Source organism: Panthera pardus, unplaced genomic scaffold (assembly GCF_024362965.1).
Source record: "Panthera pardus isolate Hobbes unplaced genomic scaffold, ASM2436296v1 HiC_scaffold_12, whole genome shotgun sequence".
Taxonomy (NCBI): domain Eukaryota; kingdom Metazoa; phylum Chordata; class Mammalia; order Carnivora; family Felidae; genus Panthera; species Panthera pardus.
Window position 1 is genome coordinate 103,390,339 of NW_026526677.1, and position 23,097 is coordinate 103,413,435.

The 23,097-nt window shown below is 44.9% G+C and overlaps 1 protein-coding gene across 17 annotated transcripts in view; it reads left to right on the forward strand.

Annotated features, from left to right (window-relative positions):
* The first annotated feature begins 269 nt into the window (after nt 1–269).
* TMPRSS5 (transmembrane serine protease 5) overlaps nt 270–23,097 on the forward strand; it is a 92,314-nt gene continuing 69,486 nt past the window's right edge. For 14 of the 17 annotated variants that reach the window (XR_008421305.1, XR_008421308.1, XR_008421307.1 and 11 more), the window contains exons 1-2: nt 270–459; nt 22,781–22,904. Coding sequence is in view for 10 of the 17 variants with exons in the window: in XM_053900487.1 (XP_053756462.1) it covers nt 397–459; nt 22,781–22,904 (187 nt within the window). In the remaining 7 variants the exon portion in view is untranslated. Of the gene's footprint in view, nt 460–20,899; nt 21,065–22,780; nt 22,905–23,097 lie in introns of those variants that run through there. The other 3 variants (XM_053900490.1, XM_019469120.2, XM_019469114.2) reach the window with 2 other exon arrangements.

Sequence of the window (23,097 nt, forward strand, 5' to 3'; positions counted from 1 at the left end):
CATTCTTCTGGATAAATGGGCTCTTTCGTGCAGGCACACTAAATTATTGACAATGTGTTGAAACATACTTTGTGTCATTCTAGCTTCAGGAGTATTGTCAGAGCTGATGAAATCTCATGTCTAATAAGGTGTGCTAAATTGCTTGGAAAACACCTTGCTGCAGCTGACCGCTTAAACAGCATGCACTAAAGATTTGCCCTTTCCTTACTACTAAGGTGGCCCAATTCTATTTTGTGTTCCCTCTGTGCAAAACCAGGACATCTCTACTGAAGATGGTGATAGATTGTATTCCTTATGCAAAACGGTGGTGGACGAGGGACCCCAAGTGTTTGCACCTCTCTCTGAAGAAAGCAAGAACAAGAAATACCAAGAAGAGGTTCCAGTCTATGTGCCCAAATGGATGCCATTCAAGGAATTGATGATGATGTTACAAGCCAGCCTGCAAGAAATTGGGGATCGGTAGGTATTACCCTTTTACAGAGGCATGTGTCTCTCCAAAGATAGCTACAGAGTGCGAGTGCCACTGAGAGCAGTGCTTTTCTCTGTTTCTTAACCAGTTGCTCAGGAAAGAGTTTCATGTTGAGTAGCAGTAGTTGGAGCCTTGCCATGGTCTCTAATCGTGTGGCTCCCCATTACCACCTTCTCCTGTTTGATAACATGAAGACTTCTTGTTTCATACTATTTTAGTCTTCAGCATGTTGTTTGGCATGCTGTACAGATGGTCTTTCATTTGTAAGAAGTACAACCTTCTGATACCTGGATGGGAAGTGTTGCCTGTTTTAACCCACAGTGGATACATTTTACGATTGGCTTTGATTCGCTAACAGAAATTGACTTTTATTTGTATGGAATATTCCACATCAACCACTGTTTGATGGACCAGCAGTTTTTCTGCAGGGAGTACAGTGGTTTTAGAGATTAAGCATCATACACATAGAGAGGATTCATCTTGTCTTAAATGTAGCAGATGATGTTTTTCCCACCCCCTGACACCAAACACCATTAGTTAACATTGCTGTGTGGGGTAACTGTATGCTTTATTGTATCATATTTAGTATGCAGAGGTCATTGATGCTGCACAAAAAAGGATAGACACAGGTTAGTTACACATTCATGGATGCTTTTATTATTGTCTTGGTAGATATTAATAATCAGAGTATGCATACCTTGCATAGGGAATCCCTGAATAGGCCTCAAGGTCTCTCCCCATCCTTATAGCTACTTGTCTGCCTGTTTTAGCCTGGTTCTTTAGTGTATTACAGGTGCCCTGTTGTATTAGACCAGTCACCCCAGATGTGTCTGAGTTTTTCTCAGCATATATTGTTCATTCTAAAACAAAGAAAGTGACATTTCCACCTGAAAAAAGTCACATCAAAATACTTCCAACCTCATTAATACAAGATTTAATGTATTTGTTATTTACAAGTCCTTAGTGGGTAATAAGATGTCTTTAGGTAAGACTCCAGAGGGCAGCAGATAAGAAAGTTTCTTTCTGCTGCCGCAGCCTAATAAGAATTCTTTGTGTTGAAAACAGTCACAATACTGGTGTATCTTCTTTTTTTTCTGCCTAGGAAGAATTTTTCTCCTAGAGGTTTCAGTAAACATGAGGATAGTAGTTAACTGGGAACATTTTTTACTGAAGAATGTACCTCCGATTGTGTAGTTTAAATGCTTTAAAATCATAAAACAAACATACAAAGGAATACAGTATGTGACGTATTTACACTTAAAAGAAAACAACTAAAATGTTCATGTACCTGTTACCTAATATAAGAAAAATATTACCGATCCTGCGAAGACTCCTGTGTTTCCCCTCTCCAAATGTTTGTCCCCGCAGGCAGCCACTGTCTCGAATTTTGTGTTCCTTCCTTATTTCCTTTGCTTTCCTTCATAGTTTTGCCGCTTTTGCATGTGTCTCTGAACAGTATAAAGTTTAGGCTTGCTCGTGTTTGAACTTTCTGTAAACGGAAGCGTCTGTAAGTTGCTTCTTTCGGTCAATATTGGGTTTTTTTGAAGCTGACTCATGACTGTGTACAGGGCTGCGTGCATGTTTGTCTTCAGAGCTGTAGCGTGTTCTGTTTTACAGATATCTCATTATTGAGTCCTGCCGCTTCATGGTTTCACCAGTATTTGGTATCGTCAGACTTCAGAAGTTTTGCTACTGTAGTTAGTGTGAAATGGTAGTTCATTGTCACTGTAACTTACATTTCCCTAAATTCTAATGATGTTGAGCATCTTTTTATGGATCATTTGTTTTTCTTTTGTTGTCGCAAATGACCTGTTCACATTTCGCCCTTTATTCTACGAGGTTGTTTGTGATTTCATTATTGACTCATGGGAGTTCACTGTGTATTTTTTACACCAATCCTTTGTTGGTTAAAATTTGTTGCCTGTGGCTCATTTTTTAAAATAGTCACAGATCCCCAGACTCCATGTAACCATGTGAGGATGTGGCCATAATTCTCAAGTTCAGACAGGACTTAGTATAGAATAATGGGGAAGAGTCTTACCTTCCTAACTTGGTCTCTTCATCTGACTGTGCTGATAGCAAAATGCAGCCAAGAAGCAGGAGTTAAAGAGATTGAGTGGAGGATCCAGAAAGAAGGGGAAGGATGCCAGCATTTGTTTTACTTCCATTTAAAACCAACTAGCATTTGGGATCCAGTAAGCAGTTTTAAAATCTTGCTTATCCAGAGACATAACAGGAAATAGAATTTTATCTTTTATTTTGCAGGTGGGCAGATGGAAAGGGGCCCCTGGCAGCTGCATTCTCTTCCACTGAAGTAAAAGCTTTAATCCGTGCCTTGTTCCAGAACACAGAAAGAAGAGCAGCTGCCCTTGCTAAGATTAAATAGCTGTATCTTCCCAAGAAAGCCGTGTTTTGAGTATTTGGATTCCTCTCTTGGCATAATGACTCCTTTAAAGACTTCTTGGAATCATCTGTTAGTTTTGGTGAACCAAGTATATCGTGGAAGTCTGATTTCACCTAAGAACGCCTTACCTCCTGGCTTGTATGAGGCTTTGTTGAAGAACTGGATGTTAAGATAAGCTGTCAAGTGAAGCACCTCAACTTGTTGGCTTCCTAGCCATCCTCCTTTGATAAGACGCTGTAGGGTAGCACTAATCCATGTTGCTTCTGGGCCTTCTGGGGACTGTGTCTGTTGTGAATGTAAGGCCTGGTCTTGGATCAGAGAATCCAGGGGATTCCATGAGTCAGGGTAAAGAACTCGTGAGCAAATGGTACGTATGTTTTGGGAGACGGGAACTGTGTTTGTCCTTGGAGGAATTAAGGAGACTTCCTTTAATAGTTCTTTCCAATAAATAATGCTTTTCAGAGTTCAGGATGAGTGTCTTTAATAACATGGTGAGCTTTGACAAAAGACACCAACAAGTTTTTTTGTCTTCCACACCATTCTTTTTATTGACATTTATGATCCTCACAGAGGACTCCCTGATGTATCATCTTCTTGCTTCTTTCTTGGAAGGCGTAGAAATCCTAGGACTTCCTTTCAGTATAAGTTTTTGACCCTTTCTGCTATTTCAACTGAATTCTGTTTTCTTGGTTGGATTTTTTTTTTCCCCACCTTCTTAAGCTCCACTGTTTCTGTACCCTACCAAATGACAGAGGTTTTCAATTGATAATGTTCCTTCGGCATGTATATATGCCCTGAGATCTAACTCTGGGCTCTGGAGCCCAGCCCTTTATTTGCTGGACATAGGTAATTCTTCAGTTCGGCTTCATCTGTTTCTAACTCTTTTCAGCCATCGGACGGAGGTATCGTATCAAAGTTATCCTCGGCCTCTGCAGTCCTTGCTATTCTTCATACTGAAATACTGTTTCCTCTTATGAAAAGAGGGTGAAGGGTGTGATTTTTAGGTGCTGCTGAAGCAGATGCTGCCTGGAAGAAGTTTTCAGTCCATTGGGCATGGTTCCTGAGGCCTTAAGCCCTTGATCCCTGGCACACAAGAACAATTAGTTTTTCCTCCTGTCTTCAAGTGTTCTGCCTTCACCCCCTCACTTCTGGTTCAGCTCCTCGTCATTCTGGTTGCGTAGTATTTCTTTTACCTACTAGAAGAGTCACAGGATAATGAATAAGAAAGAAGCCTGTTTCTGTTCTTAATAAGAGAAATCGGCTGGTTAGTGATAAGCTGTTTGTCTATGCTGAGCAGGTCCTACTATGAGAGCTCACAGAAAAAGGAATGGCCTGAACCCATGTTAGTTTTTTGAGAACAAAGGAGTTGTCTCTCCTGAGAGAGGAGGGAGCCATTTTCACAGGTGAAAAAAATACCTGCTTTGGAAACTTCGTACAATTTCAGGGAGCAGTCTTTTTTCTCCGCAGTCGAGAGAATGGGGAACTAAGGACAGAACTGAAATAAATGCATCCCAGGACTATTACACAGAATAGCAGATTTCTTTTGTTCGTAGAAGCTATTACGGTCGCTTGACAGGTACTGCAATTTGGGGGTGGGATCTCTTGTAACTGAAAAGCACTTCTCACTCTTTCCCTCTCCTCAATAACACAGAAAATCACATTATAGTTCTCCTGAGGCTGTGTAGACGGTGTCAGGACTGTGTCCCCTCATGAATAGTTTGAAGACCGTGGCACACAGAGCAGGCACAGTCCATCTTCCTCCCTGGCCAGGGCTGGGGTTGGTGGATGATGAAGTGCATGTCCATTTTGGTGAGAGCTGAGCCATTTGATCAGGCACGTGGGAGCTGGGGTTGTCTGGCAGCTCTTGCAGGGACCTTGAAGGTACCTGTTCTGATTGGGAACCTGAGCTGGAAGTGAGTAGAACCTTCTTTTGGAGAGAGCACGCAGGTGATGGGAGGAAGGGAACTTGAGGACTCGTTTAATGGGCTCCGTGGGCCCCCCAGAAGGAACCTCTTCCCACATAACAATCAGAACTATACAAATGACTCCTAAGAATGACACTCATAAAAGGGTCCCCAGGCTTTTAGGAAAAAGGAAAGTTTTTGTTAAAAAGGCAAGACTGCAGACAGCTTGAATCCACTTGATCGTGGCTTCTGTCCCCACTTGGATCCTGAATTGTTGGGGACTTGCTCCATGTCAGTTTTGCACAAGGGTTTCTCTTTCAAAGGGAGATCCTCCAGATGGCACTGTCCCCTCATGCCTGCGAGCATCGCAAGGCAGCTAGGTCTGGTCTGTGGAAATTTTGCCCTGCGCTTGTGTCCTGGCCTGGGTTAGCCCACGAAGGTCATCCAGACTGTGAACAGCATCTGTCCTGTAAGCTGCAAAATGTCGCCAAGCGATCACTCGTGAATAGATCAAACGGTATTTTCTTTGATCAATACCATTGTTAAGGAAGATGTGGATAATTGACTTCTCATGCTGGTGGATACTTACGCTGTCACTTAAGGCCATGATTCCCAGCCTTTTTTGGGGTTTCATTCTGTTGCTTATTTGATTTCCCAAGATTCTGTCCACTGAAAGTTATGACGTGTACACACACACACACACACACACACACACACCATAGTTTTGTCATAAGAAAACCAGCCCAAAGATGTTTGCCCCAGCTCCACAGCTACTTTGTGCCATGGATATGTGAAGCTGTGTATAGGAGTAACTGCCTTGTAAAGGGAGATAGTTCTACATGCCGGAAGTGGATAAAGCTATTGGAGATTATCAAAGCACTCTTCCTTTAAAATTGGGTTTTGGTGCCCACATTCTTCCTAATCATAGACTTGATTTTTGAACATTTGTTTTGTGATGACTCCCTCCTAAAAATACTCATCGTGCTAACAGCCTAAAATCTCCTGAAAGCTACAAAGCCCCAATTTTGAGTTGTTCAATGATCATACGGTTTAGACCGAATTCCTCACTTTGTCATGAGGAGTTTGGTTAAGGATTTTGCGATGGCACGTGATACAACCCGGGAATAGCCTTAGAAACCAAGTTATGAAACATCTGCCTGGAGGTTGGGAGGAGGGCAATAAACCTGATGAGCTATGTATGAGTTCTTCACTCCTCCTCAGAAATCGGGTGCCCTAGATTTCTTGTTTGGTGGGGAAGAGCACCATGGGGGACTGGTACCAAGACCAGAGAGAGACACCTGCCCCCTCCCTGGTCTCAGCCCTCTGTGCAGTTCTAAAACTCATACATTTATTGGGTGTCAAGCATTGCCCTAGTCACTGAACAACCTCCCCCCACCAAACAAAAATGGCCTGTCCCTCTGGCGATTTAAATTCTAGTGACAAAGACGGGTAAGAAACAAAGTAAATTAGGCAATATGTCTGAAGATTTTAAGTGCTGTGTAAAGAATACACGTAGAGTGAAAAATGTAAACTCCACTGGAGATCCAGAGAAGGGGGGAAAGGGGAGTGAGCTGCCATTCCAAATAGAGTGGTCAGAGCAAGTCTCCTTGAGACGGTAAGTAAGCTGTGTGGCTACAAGATGCAGGTAGTTCTAAGCAGAGAGAGCAGCCCTTGCAGAGCCCTAAGGTGGGAGAAGCGTGCCTGGTGAACTCAAGGAATAACAGAGGGGGGAGAGAGTAGGAGGCGGGGAGGTTAGCAAAGTAACAGGAGAAGGTAAGATTGTGTTGGCCATTATTATAAGGATTTGGGTGGTTCCCCTCCCCCTTTTTAACTTAGTAAATGGAAAAGTTTTAGTAGCTTCAAAAAAAAAAAAAAAAGGGGGAACAAATTATAAAAGTATAGAAAATATTACACCCCTAGGTACCCATCACCCATCTTCAACAATTGTGATCACCCAGGCAACGCAACAGCTCTGATCATCTGTACCCCTCTGTCCTCCCTGCTCCCACAAACACACTGAATGTGGAAGCAAATGCCAGGCAGCCTCTCATTTCAAACCCAGGGCTCATTTCTATGTAAAGTCTGACTCTTGTTTCCTTTGAAGCTTTTTCTTGTTTGCATCCTTCGCCTCTCCTCATTCCCCCTCTCCTCTGCCGGCAGGCGGATCCCGCACCTGCCTGCCACCCTCCCTGCTTCCCCAACCTTACTTCTCCACTCAGGCTCCTCCTGTTCCCTGAACACTGGCTGTGAGATGAACACCTAACTGCGCCTGACGGCTGACTCATGCCATCACTTCCCTTTTGAGCCTCCTCTCTGCCCTGGCCGCTTGCTCCAGCTAACCTAATCCTGTAGTTTCTGGGTTCTAAGGGTGCCCAGCAAAGACCTTCCACTTGTTGATTGTTTCATCAGAGAGGATATCCTCTGATGAACCAGATTTTAGAACCCTCTTAGAGCCGGATTTTCCTGGGTTTCTTCCACAGAGATTGTCTTCACAGACATGGTGACGTAGCTCCAGCTATTGGGTCCAAGGACGGGGTATTCGCTGGAGTCTGCAACTGGTTTGGTTTAAGGCAGGGCAACCCTCTTCCCTAAGGTCTGCCTTGTGGAGTGTGGGGTGTAGAGTGGCCACTGCCAGGTTTCTGTCTCCCATTCCCGTTCTCTGACTTTAAAAGAATAGTAATTGTTTTCATTTGCACGAAGGGCTCCATTTATGCTTGATTAACATGGAAGATGATAAAAATGATGCATGACATTAAGTATGTCAGATTAACTTTGTTATAAATTTAATTTCATTTCAACACCAAGCTGTGTTCCTAAATGTAAAGCCTAAATCGTTTGCCACATCTGTATCTGCATTATTATTACTTGAAATGAAAAAATTAGGACTTCTTGCTCACCAACTATCTATTTAGTAAGGTGTCCTGGGATCTTTTGTAAAATTAACTTCGATGGCATTGGTCCAAAGTAGCAGTAGATCTTTTGCCTCCTTTTTCAAAGTTGGGGCCCTTGCTGTTGCTCACAAATAATAGCATGGGTTTGGGATTACATGTGCACTTTCATTTTTAAGTCCCGTGGGGGTAGAATTCATCCGAGTCTGAAATTATGAGCTCATTGGAAACCCAGCTTTGCTTTTTCTGTCTTCTCACCTGTCTTTGGCTTCATTTTCCTTTCAACGATGTCTGTTCTATCCTTTCCAGGCCGAAGATCATTCTCCTTGATAGGGAATATGGAAGCATAACAGTGTTGGAATAGTTCAGCGTTCTCTTGGTTTTCAACATCACACCATCAGCTCCCAGTGGAGCTGAGCTCTTTCGGTTCTTTCCTTTCATGGACTATACTTCCTCCCCGCCCCCCCCACCCCAAGCTCCTTGAAATAATGTTTCTTATAAACTTCAGCACATTCTGGGCTTTGATCTTTCTGAAGCTGTTTTTCTGTGTCCAGGCCATTCTGATACTTTTGCTTATGAAGGGCCTGTTTGTTGTTGTTTTTAAATTTTTAATGTTTATTTATTTCTGAGACAGGGACAGAGCATGAGTGGGGGAGGGGCAGAGACAGAGGAAGACACAGAATCCGAAGCAGGCTCCAGGCTCTGAGCTGTCAGCACAGACCCTGATGCGGGGCTCGAACTCACGAACCGCGAGATCATGACCTGAGCCGAAGTCGGACACTCAACCGACTGAGCCACCCCAGCGCCCCTGTTTGTTGTTGTTTTGTAGAACTCATTGCTGGTTTCCATTTGCAGCCAAACTGCTGCTTTTTTTTGTGATATCATCATATTTTATTATATTGTCAGATTTTCACTTTCGAACTCCCTCCCCCTCCCCTTTCATCCATAGTGTGATGTCTTTCTTTTAAAGTCTTTGGCCGTGAGATCATTTCTGGCAACTGTCTGTGATCTCTGAAATACGCTTCCCTAAAGCCAGGGCCCATGCCTAGACCACATCGTTTCTTCCTTGCCTGTTGTGAAATTTGCAATTGTCCTCTTTCTGACGTTTTGGATAAAAAGTGCCTGTTTGCTTCTTTGACTTTCTGAAAAGCAATTATTAGCAAGGCTAATAGTTAAAAAACAAAACAAAACACTGGGCATTCTGGGTTTTAGCAGAGTGGGGCTTCTGGGAGTCTTACGGGAGAGTTGAAATCCCCTACCACCCTGTGTCAACTTCTTGTTCATTTTAGAAGAATACCAGCCACCTCTTCCATCTGGCTGGGGGGCAGCAATGTTACTTATTCTTTTTCTGCTTCCCTTTACCTCACGTGCCTCGTTGCTTAACGTTCACTTTATCAACCTATGATAATTTAACTTGGGGTCCCTGAGAACTCCACAGAATCTTAACTTTTGGCTGTTGTTTGTCTCTTACCAATTTCTGCCAGCAAAACAGTAAGAAGGAAAGAATAGTTCAGTTAGAGGAGAAGCAGACCTATATGACAGCTTTCTTTTCATAAAGGCAAAGCCACAGTCTCATTAGGAAAGCAATGCTATTCTAACACGAAGCGAAGACAAGTAAACACCTTTGAAAATTTGTATTCAAGTGTGTTTTGCCTTGGAGTTTGCTTTAGAGCAAAAGAAAGGGGCTCCTGAGAAAGCCTCCAGGCTGAGATTTCTGGGTTTTGGTTTCATCATCTTATCTTGGGAAAGACTAGCAGGAGCTATGGGGACAAAAAGGGCAGGGAAGAAAGACTGAAAGGGACTCCATTCTGGTCCTTTGGAAGATCTTCTCGGTGGCCAGCTGGGCCAGCTGGCCTTGGGAGGAAGGAAGGGTGGAAGGGTCCTGGTTGGAGGGTGGAGGGTTAGCACAGGCTGCGGGGTCACAGGGACCCAAGGCTGCACTTTCTCAGCTCTGTGACCTTGCATGAATTAATATTTTCTCTGACTCAGAATTTGTAAAGTGGGGACAATCGTGTGACTGAGCTTACGAGCTTGCGAAAAAGATGAAGTGACTTAATCTATGCAAAGTACACAGCACAGGACCTGGCCCCGAATAGTGATCACAGACCTGTTAATTCCAGTGTTCAGTGCTTCGAACTCAATGCACCCAATTTAGGATTTAATTTTGTAGGCAGTTCCCCAACTAAACTGGAACTCCTCTGAGGGCAGGAATGGTGTCTAATGCTTTTCTTGATATGGAGCTGGGCAGAGTAAGGCTGAATATTCACGCAGTGGTTTGAAGTCAGCCCCACACGATGTGTGACATTGTAAGCCACCTGAAGAGAGTAGCAGGGGAGGGGGGGTTGGGAGGCACCTTTGCTGTGTGAGCTGGAGTGTCATTTTTTTTTTCTTTAAAGTTTTTATTTTATTTATTTTTGAGAGAGAGAAGGAACAAACGAAAGAGGGGCAGAGAGAGGGAGACACAGAATCCAAAGAAGGTTCTAGGCTACGAGCTGTCAGCAGAGTCCAACATGGGGCTTGCTCCCACAAACAGAGATCATGACCTGAGCCAAAGTCAGGATGCTTAACCAACTGAGCCACCCAGACACCCGCTGGAGTGTCCTTGTAAGTAACCTGTGAGGCCTCTAACATGGGAAGGAATTGATCTGGGGACCCAGGGGAACTTCTTCCCTTGGCTATGTGTGGATATTTGTATTTATGTATATGTTTAAAACATGTTTACAATTTATATAACCTAGAGACACAAATTGTCTTCAGTTCTTGTTATCAAGAGTCTTCAGCACCAACTATAGCCCTGACAGAGTCCCTGAAACACTGCCAAATTCTGTAAGACTTTCAAACTGGTGAGGATCAAACCATCCCAATGCACTTGGAGTTTAGCATACATGATTGGCATCTAATTCTTCATGGGGTGGCTTTTAAATAGCAGAGGCAGTTAACCAAAACAGCCAATTTGCCAATAATTCTGTACAGATAGGGCTTTATTATATGAAATGCTACTGGAAGTGGTTTTCCATTTGGTTTTGTTATGATGATTATTTTTGGGTGGAGGTGGGATGATTTAAGTAAGAAGCTTTTTTTTTTCCCCCCGAAGTCTATATGGCTGTCTCCAGGAGTGAGCATGAGAGGGAGGCAATAAGAGAGAGGGAGGCCTTGGGGGCTGAATACACTCCCCTTCTGTTCCAAGGCTGCTACCAGAAATGCAGGAGGGGACTTTTTTAAAAAAAAAAATTTTTTTTTTAATGTTTATTTATTTTTGAGACAGAGAGAGACAGAGCATGAATGGGAGAGGGTCAGAGAGAGAGGGAGACACAGAATCCGAAGCAGGCTCCAGGCTCTGAGCTGTCAGCACAGAGCCCGACGCTGGGCTCGAACTCACGGACCGTGAAATCTTGACCTGAACCGAAGTCGGACGCCCAACCGACTGAGCCACCCAGGCACCCCATGCAGGAGGGGACTTTTAAGCAGAGAGCTGAAGTCCCCGGTTGGAGAGACAAAGAGCAAGTGTGCAATAAATTCAGTGGGGCAGAAGGAACCGAGTGAAGGGAAACATTCATCATAATGTTGACAGAATCCCACAGATGGTGTGGTAATAATCAGGTGACTGTGCACTTTGCAGGTACTTTACAAAAGCGCCTTGTGGTCATCACCGTCAGTATTTGCTGGGTGGTCAGAAGTTCCACTGGCGGCTCTGCCTACTTGTTGAGGGGCTGGATCTGTGCAGCCTGGACCTGGATAAGCCAAAGAGTGTGTTTCCACATTTACTCCTAAAACCGCTCCTTTGAAGAAGATATGTGTCCCTTTTGCAGACGAGGCGTCAAGGCACGGACAGGTCAACTGTCTTGCCTAGATACACACAGTGGGTAATACAAAGTCAGGGTCCCAACCCAGGTTTGTTTTGAGTCCAGAGCTGGTGCTGTTTTTACTGTTCTCATGAAAAGTCCTTTCCCCCAGGGGTCTTCCTGCCTCTCATATGTGTCCAGAGGTATTAGTTGGCCAGAGCTGCTAAAACAGAGTACCTCAAACTGGGAGGCTTCAACAGCACAGATGTATTGTCTCAGTTTTGGAGGCTGGAAGTCCAAGATCAGGTCTGTTCCAGTCCTGTCTCCTTGGCTTGTAGACGGCCGTCTTCTCTTTGTCTCTTTGTATCATCTTTTCTCTCTGCGTCTCTGTCCAGATTTCCCCTATTTTCAAGGACACCAGTCATATTGGATTAGGGCCCATCCTAATGACCTTCTTTGAACTTGAATACCTCCATGAAGACCCTGTCTCTAAATACAATCACTTTTATTTTATTTTTAAAAAATTTTTAAAGTTTATTCATTTCGAGAGAGACAGAGAGAACAAGGTAGGGAGGTACAGAGAGAGAGGGAGAGAGAGAGAATCCCAAGTAGGCTCTGCACCGTTGGCACAGAGCCCAATGCGGGGATTGAACTCATGAAACGTGAGACCACGACCTGAACCGAAACCAAGAGTCAGACACTTAACCGACTGAGCCACCGAGGCACCCCCATAAATACGGTCACGTTCTGAGTTAAGGCTTCAACATATGTATCTGGGTAGAGGGAACACACAACTCTCCCCATAGCAGGTCACACACTCTAGCAGCTGTGCTTTAGACGCTTTGTTTACAGGAACAGGACTTTTCCTATTGCCCATCATTGTCTTTGTCTATTTTATTTAATCTGTTAACTAACAGCCACGAACATAGTCACCTTTGAAGTGGGCCTGCTCACTGGAGTGAGTCTCAGGTCAATAAAGCATTCAGTGGGCTCTAATTTAATTAGTCAAGTTACTGTGACAGCTGCTTTGTAACCCTGGTTCGCAGACTGGCAGAGGACAGAGACAAGACTGGCAGAGCTCATTGTTGATTCCAGGCATCCCTGATGCGGCCCCAGGGCCCTCGGAACTTTGCTTCTGTTCCGGCAGGAAAAGAGAGGGGAGCTGAAGTGGCATTAGCATTTTTCTAGCCTGGGTATATCTTTTAAAACTGAATGAGAACCAGAATAAAAGGAAAGACCCTTGTGGTTTCGTGCCCCTCCTTCCTCATCTTGCCACATACCAAGTCAGTTCTCCCATAATTTGGAGGGTTTCTGAAAATCGCCGCCACGGAAACTTCACGGGCTAATGCTGGTTTTGTCAGCTGCTTCCACCCCACCTGTCCGAGCTGGCATGGTTCCTCAAACCTCTCCCTGTCTCCCCCACCTCAACCCCAGTCTTCGGCTTGCCTCTTGCTCCAGGGACCACTGACCTTGGCAGTCTCTCACTGGTCTTCCCAGATCTGCAGGGGGCAGCCCTGGAGGTGTGGGGGTGGGCAGAGAGCGCTGATGTAAAATCAGAAGACATGATTTTCTCCTTGCTCCTGTCACTTGGCCTAGCCGTGTGAACTTGGGCAAAACAGTTACCTCCTCTGCTCTCTATGCCTGGTCACTTACCAGAGATAGAAATTCCTGTGTTGCTCACCTTCTGGGATGGTCGTGAAGACAGAATAAACATCAAAGACACTGCCCCTACACAAGCTGATGTGAAAACAAAACTCTCACTTTGCTTATGTTGATTTTACCATCCGCCGTATTACCGGGGTCATGGTGTGGTCTCTGTGTTCTGCATGTGTGTGTCTGACCTGGACTGAGTTCCCAGAAAGCAGAGCACCTTGTGCAGTGCCCGACCCTGCACCATATACTGACAGGCACGAATGGGCTTTGGGTGACTGATGAGAGCAAGTCTTGGAGAAGAAAGGAAAGACCAGTGGATGACAAAGTGGGTATCTGAGAAGGTTGCACATGGAGAGAGTGACTGATTTTCTCTGAGTCACAAAGGTTTTACAGTCATATCAGTTGTTAGATACTGATTTAAAATGTCAGGTGGCTATTGCTGAACTAGAGCAGATGTTTGGGAAGTTATTTTTAATCAACCACATGATTGATATCTTTTGCTACTCCTTTTTGTCTTAATTAAAGCAGGTGAAAAATGCCCTTTGTGTCCAATAGTGACACCACTGATTCACCATGTGGGGAAATCTCCTCGTAGTCCATGTTTGACTGAGTATTCCACAAACTTGTCTTTAGAAATTTGAATGACTCCCAAAGTTGACCTTTTTTTTTTTTTTTTTCTTCCTTGAGACAGACAGAGCGCAAGCAGGGGAGGGGTAGAGACAGAGGGAGACAGAGTCCGATGCAGGCTCCAGGCTCCGAGCTGTCAGCACAGATCCCGACGCGGGGCTCCAACAGGTGAACTACAGGATCATGGTCTGAGCCAAAGTTGGATGCTTACCCGAATGAGCCACCTAGGCACGCCCAAAGTAAACGGCTTTTAAACAAAGTTAAAAAAGGAAAACGTAGTTGCTTAACAAAATGAACTATTTGGGGTGGTATTTTTATTTATGGTATGTAAATTATAAACTTCATATTTTATCCCTGAGCTTGAGAAGTCGTCCAGAAACCATGGATATAGTTCCTTGTAGGCTTAGAAATCATTTCCTAGAATACAACTTGGGTAAGTTTTTGTCTGAATATTTGAACAAGGGAGGCCTTGTTTCCCTATCCTCTTGGGAATGCATGCTCCTGTGTGGGGACGAGAGAGTTGTTTTTGTTTTTTGGTTTTTTTTTTTTTTTTGTTTTTTGTTTTTTTTTTTTGTCCTTCCCACTTTTTATGGCTGCCTTAGTGGCTGATGCAACAGGAGTGCAGGGCAGGACAGAATGGAGCTAATTTTTTTTTTTTTTTCTAATTTGGGAACTATGATGTGCTGCTTACTGGGCAAAGTACTAGGAATAACTCTATGCAGACAGACATACCTTGTTTTATTGCACTTCGCTTTATTGTGATTTGCAGACTGTGTTTTTTGTTTTGTTTTGTTTTGTTTACAAATTAAAGATTTGTGGTAACGTTGCATCAAGCAAGTCTGTGACACCATTTTTCTAACAACATTTGTTCACTTCATGTTTGTAATGTCACATTTTGGTAATTCTTGCAATATTTCTAACTTCTTCATTATGATTGTATTTGTTAGGGGGACCTGTGATCAGTGATTGCAGCTTGCTGAAATCTCAGTTGATTGTTAGCATATTTTAGCAATACAGTATTTTTTAAATGTTTATTTATTTGAGAGAGAGAGAGAGGGAGAGACCGAACATGAATGGGGGGGGAGGGGCAGAAAGAGAGGGAGACACAGAATCTGAAGTAGGCTCCAGGGTCCGAGCCGTCAGCACAAAGCCTGAAATGGGGCTCAAACCCATGAGCAGTGAGATCATGACCCGAGCTGAAGTCAGAGGCTTAGCCGACTGAGCCACCCAGGCGCCCTGCGCAATACAGTATTTTAAAATTAAGGCATGTATATTGCCTTTTTAGACATAATGCTGTCATTGCACACTTACTAGACTACAGTATAGTGTGAACATAACTTTTATATGCCCTAGGAAACCAAAAGATTCATCTGACTCACTTTATTGTAATATTTACTTTATTGCTGTGGCCTAGGACTGAACCAGCAATGCCTCCAGGGTGCGCCTGTACAAAAAGAAGCCAGTAATTTTGGATTTAGGGGATGCAGTGAGAAGTTTTGCGATGGGTTGACAGCTGAGCCATATCTTGAAGCATCAGAAGCTTTCTAATTATGAAAACATGAGGGAAGGACATTCTAGCCTGAGAGCACAGCCTAAGTAAAGAGTGGAAATGGCATCCACTTGAGGAATATTCTAGAAATTTGACTATAGTTGGAATATAGTTTACGGGGTGTGTGTATGGAGGGGGAGGATGCAATGAAACATGAGGCCAAAAAGAGGAGGAATCCTGATAGCCATGTGGAGGATGTGCTATGTGGGGCTGAGAAGAAAGGCAGGGAGATTGTTTAGAAAGCAAGAGATGATAGGAGTCTGAACTAAGGCAGGGGGGTGAAACGTCCCTGACTGGACAGGATGGTAGAAGAGAGGAAATAAAACAGACTGGCAAGTGCACATGTTGATTGATTGCGTCAACAGACTTTACTGAGCACTTGCCATATGCCAGTCACTGTGTGCAACTGAAAAGACGAAGAAGAAGAGACAGTGTCCCTGGTCTTGAGGGCTTACCACCAATTAGCCCTCAGCCATGTCCCATATGCATGTGATGCATGAACTACAAGAGGGGGCTATCCAATGTGGAGGCTGTTGGAGGAGGTGGAGGGACATTTAACTTAGGTCTTTTTCTTTTAACTTTATTTATTTATTTTGAGAGAGAAAGAGAGAGCAGCAGAGAGAGAGAGAGAGAGAGAGAGAAAATCCCAAGCAGACTCTGTACTGTCAGTGCAGAACCCAATGTGGGCTCGAACTCACCAACTGTGAGATCATGACCTGAGCCAAAATCAAGAATCAGACGTTTAACAGACTGAGTCACCCAGGTGCCCCAGGCATCCCTTACTTTAGATTTTGGTCAGAGTAGCAAGATGTAAGAGAGTACTCAGAAAGCAGTGTGCTAATGAATAAACAACCGATTACTATATGAGATCACATAGCTATTCTTTTCCTTCTAAATATACTTTTATCCATTTCTTTGTATTCAATGCAAGCAAAATGGCAACAGTCAGGGTTTCTTGGCTGCCTATTAATATGCAGTAATGGTCTAGAATAAGTTAACTGGATCTCACATTTTCCCAATTTTCACTCACTAAAGCTTTCTTTTATTAGATTTAGGTATCATTAATTTCTTCATTGAGAAAATTACTCTGCAGAGGGTTGGGTGGAAGGAGGTATGCCCTTGGGCCTCGTTAGACTGTGGGATGGCATTAGAGGGTCCGATGGCTTGAACTAACCCCAGTGGGATGAGCCAAACTGAACTGGGAGGGGGTGGGAGTTGTTTGAGGGGATCTGGGGATATTGTAGATACAGATGGATCATGAACAGATAGAGGCTGGATGAGAGCGAGAGAGGCATTCCTGGTACAGATGAAGCAACAGAAGGGCATGAGATGACACTGAAGGGGACGTACAGAGCCTCTCGAAATCTTGATCCTGCATTTCCCCCCATGTGTGCTCTCATGACCTACACTGAGAGCGCCAGACTTTCTTCCTCTGGGAAAGAAAGAGAGTGATTATGGGGGCCATCTCAGCAAGTCTGAAATCGGTAGGGCAGGCAGTCTGGAACAGAAGATCATAGGCAGGCTTAAATTCACAAACAAAAGCTGAAGCTGTCACCCACCGGTAGACAGGAAGGGGACATCAGGAGCAGGATAGAACTCCATAGGCGCTGGCCAGAGCTGTGGTCCACAGGGGGACCTTCTTCTCGCTGAGCCCACATGTTCTGTGAAGACATGACGTGTGGGGCATGTATGTGGTAGGAGTGGGGGGAAACCCTGGACCAGACGTCAGGAGACCTGGGCTTGGGCCACCTCCAGTTTCCTGTAGCAGTAATGGTAGATTCAATGGTAGATTCTTTCAACAAAGTTTGTAAGTCCGAGAATTCTGTATAACTTGAACTTAGGTATTTTTTCTCTGTCTGAAAGTGCCAGGGCCCCTCTGAAGGACAGCCGATATTTTTGAGAATAGTGACTGAAGGAGGAGAGAAAGCAAAATTTCAAGGTTCATGAGTTGAGGCTTATCCATAGACATGGTCCTGGGAGTCAGGGAGTTGTCAGGGGGAAGAAAGTAGAGGAGCAGGGTCAGAACTAGGATGAGGCTGTATTTGAATCACCATGGTAAAAATAGAGATCCCGGGGCCTTCGTGCAGAGGGGTCACGCTTCAGCTGGTTTTCAGATGGCTCACCCTATGGCACAAAATTTAAGGAGGCATCACTCTTAGAGTAGTCAGGTACTAACATTCCGCTTGCTAGTGACTACCTCCTTACACTTTGAACCGTAGGCTCCTGCTGCCTTACCCTGGTGGTGGTATTCTGTCCAAACCAGGGAAACAGCCAGGGCCCTCAGAATAGCTCATCTGGGAAGGAAGGAGTAGCAGAGAGAAAGAGAAGGGAGCCTTCTTAGGTAGCAGAGCAGAGAAGGATGGCCAGGAAGAGGCCGGTCTCAGTGTAATCTAAAACCCACACTTTTTTTTTTCAGTTTTATGGAGGCTTATGATTGACAAACTTGTGATTGTAAAATTAAAGTGTGCATCTTAATGATGTTGATGTCTATGTGCATTGTGAAAGGGTTCCTCTCGTCTAGTTTATTAACACATCTATCACCTGTTTTAGACATATTTGTTTACTTACTTGTAGACATATTTGTTTACTTACTTTTTGGTGAGAACATTTAAGTTATATACTCTTAGCAAAATCTAATCATACGTTTCAGTGTTATAAACTACAGTCACTGTATTATAACTTACATGAGTTGTAAGGTGAACAAGATGCTCAGGCCTTCCATGGAAGGAACTTGGAAATGAGCTCCATTGCTCTGTGTGTAGCTGTAGGTTTGCTGTGTCTGTGGAAAGAAGTGAGTTCAGGAGCTTTTTGTATATCATCATCTTGAACCAGAACCCCTTTATTGATTGCTTCCCTACCCCCTGAATATGGGCCATACTTTCTTATTGTGTGTGTGTGTGTGTGTGTGTGTGTGTGTGTGTGTGTGTGCATGCCTCACCATTTGTTGTTGGAAACTGGATTTTAAATGATATAACACATCAACTCTGGAAATCAGATTCTCCCTCTTCCCTGGTGTTTATTGTTGATGTTGTTTGTTTAGTGACTTTTCTGAACAAATTCTGTAATGTCTATGTATTCTTTGTCATGTGTGGCCACTGAAGTCTCTGCTCAGTCAGCTTAGTGGTCAGCTAAAGACTGGACAGAGATTTGCTTTAGATGCCTAGAACCAATAAGTCTGTCAGTCTTTGCAGAGGCTCTAGGGGCATGTTGGGGCAGGCCTTCAACAATCAGCCAGGAAGTTTACAACTCTGCCTTAGCCTTCACTTCCTACTTTTTTAGAGCATCAAGGTTAACCAGAGATGAGAGCTTAGGACCTTCCTGAAGTCTTTCCTAAATAAGTACACAGCCCTGGGTACGCGCACATTCCTATGCATATGCATGCTTTCTAGATTCTCTGGAATATTTCAAAATCCCCTTATGGACACCTTATTCCCCAGCTTTTTATTTTAAGGTTTTTGATTAGCTTATTGTTTGCCCCAACTGTTATCCATTGCCTCAGGCAGCCATAGAGGCCCACGATTGTCTTTGATTGTTTTCAACAGACCTCCTTAGGGAAAAAGCTCTTCATCCTGGGCAAGCTCAGAGTCCAGTCAAAGTAAGATGGCCTTGCAAAAGGGATCTTCCAGACAGTTCAAATAATGACTGCTCTCTGGAAATGAGGCTTTTTGAAGGAGCTCCAAACCTCTTCTACCTGTGACTACCAAGCTGCTGATTTTCCCTGTGATCATGGGATGTTGGTTCCTAAGGCTACTTCAGCGCTGGAGAGAGGGTGATGGAATTAGAGCAAATTAAAATGCCATAAAGCAGGGCGCCTGGGCGGCTCAGTCGGTTAAGCGTCCGACTTTGGCTCAGGTCATGATCTCACGTCTTGTGGGTTCGAACGCCACGTCGGGCTCTGTGCTGACAACTCAGAGCCTGGAGCCTGCGTTGGATTCTGTGTCTCCATCTCTCCCTGCCCCTCCCCTGCTCACACTCTGTCTCTCTCTGTCTCTCTGTCTCTCTGTCTCAAAAGTAAATAAACATTAAAATGCCATAAAGGCTCACTGTTCTTACCAAGATTGTGTCCTTTTTCTTGAATAAACACTTTCCATATTAAGCCCTTGGTTAATTTCCAGACTTTTGAGGAAGTTGATTCTGATAATTTTTTGTCAGTTTTCTCCTTGCTTTTGTGAAGAAGAGAATTTTCAGAGGGCTTTACTCTGGCATTTTCACTGACATCACCTGTAACATATTTGAAATGCCCTTCTCTGTGATTGCCTTCTCATTTCTTAAAACACAGCTCAAATGTCTCCTCTATTATAAAGCCTTTTCTGTGTCCTCTGGGCAAAGGACTCGATTATTTCTTTATCTTCCTATACATCTATGTTGATGCCCCTGTTATTTCACTTTTCACAAATAACAATTATTTATACCTGTTCCTGTGTCTTCCCTCAGCCTGCAGTTTCCTAGTTTGTGACGTATTCATTCTCCATGCCCAAACTAATTCCAGACACACAGTAACTATTCATCTATGTAGGCAGAGGGGTATTTGTTTTAGGGGATCTCAGAGCCTAGCCAGGGAATTCTCAGCACCCGCCACCAGTTCTTTCCTCCTCCTTCTGTGATTCATAGCTGACCTCTGTCTCTTCATTGTATTAGAAGTGTGGGGTGCTGTGTGTGACTACCATAAGCTCAGAGTGGACACACTGAATGTAAGAGGAAAATAGCAAAAATAAAGGCTGTGTGGATGAGGTTCAACAGTAATAATCATAATAGTGATAGCAGCTAATAGTTACTGAGTAGATTCTATGCTAGATATCAGGCTAGGAGCTTTACATTCAGTATCTCCTTCATTTCAAACATCAGTCCCATGAGGTGGGTACTATTTCCTTATTTTACAGGTGAGACAGTAAGGGAAGTGGCAGATCTGGGGTTAGGTGAAAGCCCGTATTCCTAACTGTTCTATCTGAGGGGTCCGTGGGAAGCATTTGGAACAGGGGAAGCCACACAAGTCTTTTTTCTTCCTTGGGACCTGTTCTGCCTCTCTGAAGAGCTGTGGTTCCCAGGCGTGCTCAGCTCAGCCGGGCCGCTTTGTGCTTTGAAGCAAGATAGCACTGGGGGCTCCTGTAGTAACTGGTCCCCAGGGCAGCTGGGGGGAGAGGCCCCATTACCTCAGCATTGGGGTGACAGGTGTAGCCCTGAGGAGAGAAACAACTAAGATTCCTCATTATCATCCCAATTCCAACATGGTGACAGCCCCACACTGCTGGGAAAGCCAACCCACACAGAGATGAGATGTAATCCAGAGGGCTCAGAAACATTTCAACAAATGCTAATATCAGTCTTTCCAATACAGCCCTGTCAGCAGGAAGGGGGAATGTGCTAGCATGCACGGGGCACACTGTTTGGCACAAGGGACCTGGTTGCTAAGCAACAGTAGCTGGCCTCCCCTCCTCCCTATAACCTTTTTCTCTGTTTCTAAGCTTCTAGTTAGCAGATGGGAGGGCCTGAGGCTGCCCAGCCCAGCCCAGCCCTTGGCCCCTTTCCCTGCAACAAGGGGTCTATTCATGGTTTCTGAGCAGATTTATTGTCTCTTTGGCACGCGCGTGCGCGCACGTGTGTGTGTGTGTGTGTGTGTGTGTGTGTGTGTAGTGGGGGGAGGATAAAGGGAGGGGCCCTATGTGAACTAGGGAAACCTCACCCTCCAACCAAGTTGGCTGGGCTATTTAATCAATGCTGATCCAAGAACAGGAGCAGAACCCTGACTAGCAGACCCTGAGGCTTTACATTGGTGCCACTGACCCAAATGGTAAGGCTGTACCTACATCTGTGCTATCCCTGACCTGGTCTCTCTCTCTCTCTCTCTCTCTCTCTCTCTCTCTCTCTCCCACAGGGCATCTAGGGATGCCTAGACCAGTGAGGAAAGGCAGAGAGAGAGAGAGAGAGGTAAACGAGCACAATATAGGGCCAAAACAGGTGCCTTATGGGTTGAAGGAAACTTCTTAGAGCAGTGATGTCTAGCTATGTCTTAAAGGGTCCTAGGAGTCAGCTACATGGGAGAAAGGACAGCAAGTGCAAAGTCTCTGTGGTGTGAGAGCACGTGAAGGCCTGGAGGACTGGCATGTGTGTTAGTATGATCCTGAATTCCACTGAGGAGGGAGTCATGCTGGCAACTAGGGATGGAGAGGTGAGGAAGGGTGAGATCACAGGGGATTTTGTGAACCATGTCTTAGGACTTTGGATTTATCAGACTACAGAGATTCATTTGGTACTTTATTATTATTATTATTATTATTATTATTATTATTATTATTTTAGAGGGTGAGGGGAGAGGGGCAGAGGGAGAGAGAGAGAATCTTAAGCAGGCTCCACACTCAGGGAGGAGCCCATGATTGAGCAGGGCTCGATCCCATGACCTGGAATCATGACCTGAGCTGAAATCAAGAGTCGGACGTTCAGCCAACAGAGCCACTCAGACGCCTCTCATTGGGTCCTTTAAAGATGAGATTAACTTGCTCATGTTTGAATTTTAGGATTGCCCTGACATGGAGAATGAATGGAGACAAGAACTAGAGGAGGGAGATTACTTGTTGGGTAGTAATGGTGATCACTCTTATTTTACAAATGAGAAAACTGAAGTTTGGAGAGGTGTTAGGCTGCAGACCTAGCTTTGAACTGCTGTTCCAGTATTTCCCCTAAGATCTTATTTTCCATTACTCTTCTTCACGGCACATGAACTTCAGGCAAACATATAACTTACTCTGCTCTGTGCTTTTCCACCCCCATGCTTTTGCCTCTTCAGTCGCCTAGAACACCCAATGCCCATATATGTCCATGTAGGCCCCGTGCGTCTCCGAGGGCCTGTCTCAGGCTGCCTTTTCTGGGAAGCCTTTTTTGATCTCCCCGGTGAGAAGTAAGCTCTGCTTCTGAATGCCAATGGTGGTGAAACTGAACTTCCCTTCTGTCACTTAACATGTTCTGCTTTTTTTACATGACCTATTGTCAGGACTCCACTGCAGATTCTTTGGGGGCAGCTGGGGAGTGTTCCATGTTGGTTTATTTTGAATTCCCTACAGTGTCCCCCATTGTGGCCTATCCACTTGGGCTAAATATGGTGCATTGTGCAGGGGCACTTCCTACTCTGACACAGGAGGGGAAGAAGAAGGCTGGGGTCTGGAGGCCTGAGGAGGGATGTGGAGAGACTCAGTGGTTGCCCTTGATAGCTGTGGGAGGCAAGGGGAGTGGGTGGTGAGGAGTCTGGGTTTCAGAGTCAGCCCAGTCTGGGTTTGAATACCCGCTCTGATGCTTACTGGCCTTGTAAGAATAAGGTGGGTGAGGTTAGGGGATCCAGGGGAGCGGAGAAGGCCTGGAGGGGCATCGGCATCGGTGGGAAGACAGAGAGAGTGTCTAAGATGAAGAAAAGGCAGTGAGTGCACAGCCGAGGTTAGAGAGTGGGGGCTTGTAGTGGGCTGTGACTTCTTACCGTGGTGTGGGGATCCTGAGTGACCGACAGTTATTTTCCCAGAGCCTGATGCCGGATGGCCAAGCCCACATGGAGCCTCAGTATGCAGAGGAGGGTCCAGGACCTGGGATCTTCAGAGCAGAGCCAGGAGACCCACTGAGGAGGCCTGAGGCCCAGCAGCAGCCCAGTAGGCGAGATTGGGCTATGGGGAATGATAGGGTGGAGACAGTGAGTGGATAAGCTGTCCACATTCCCCAGACCCTTCATGGGCCAGTCCCAAATTACCGATGGTGAGAGGCAGCCTCACTGCTCCTCCCGGAACCGCTTTGGCCGTTTCCCAGTTTGGGGACTGAGTGGGCTCTGTGGTGATGGGGCAGGGG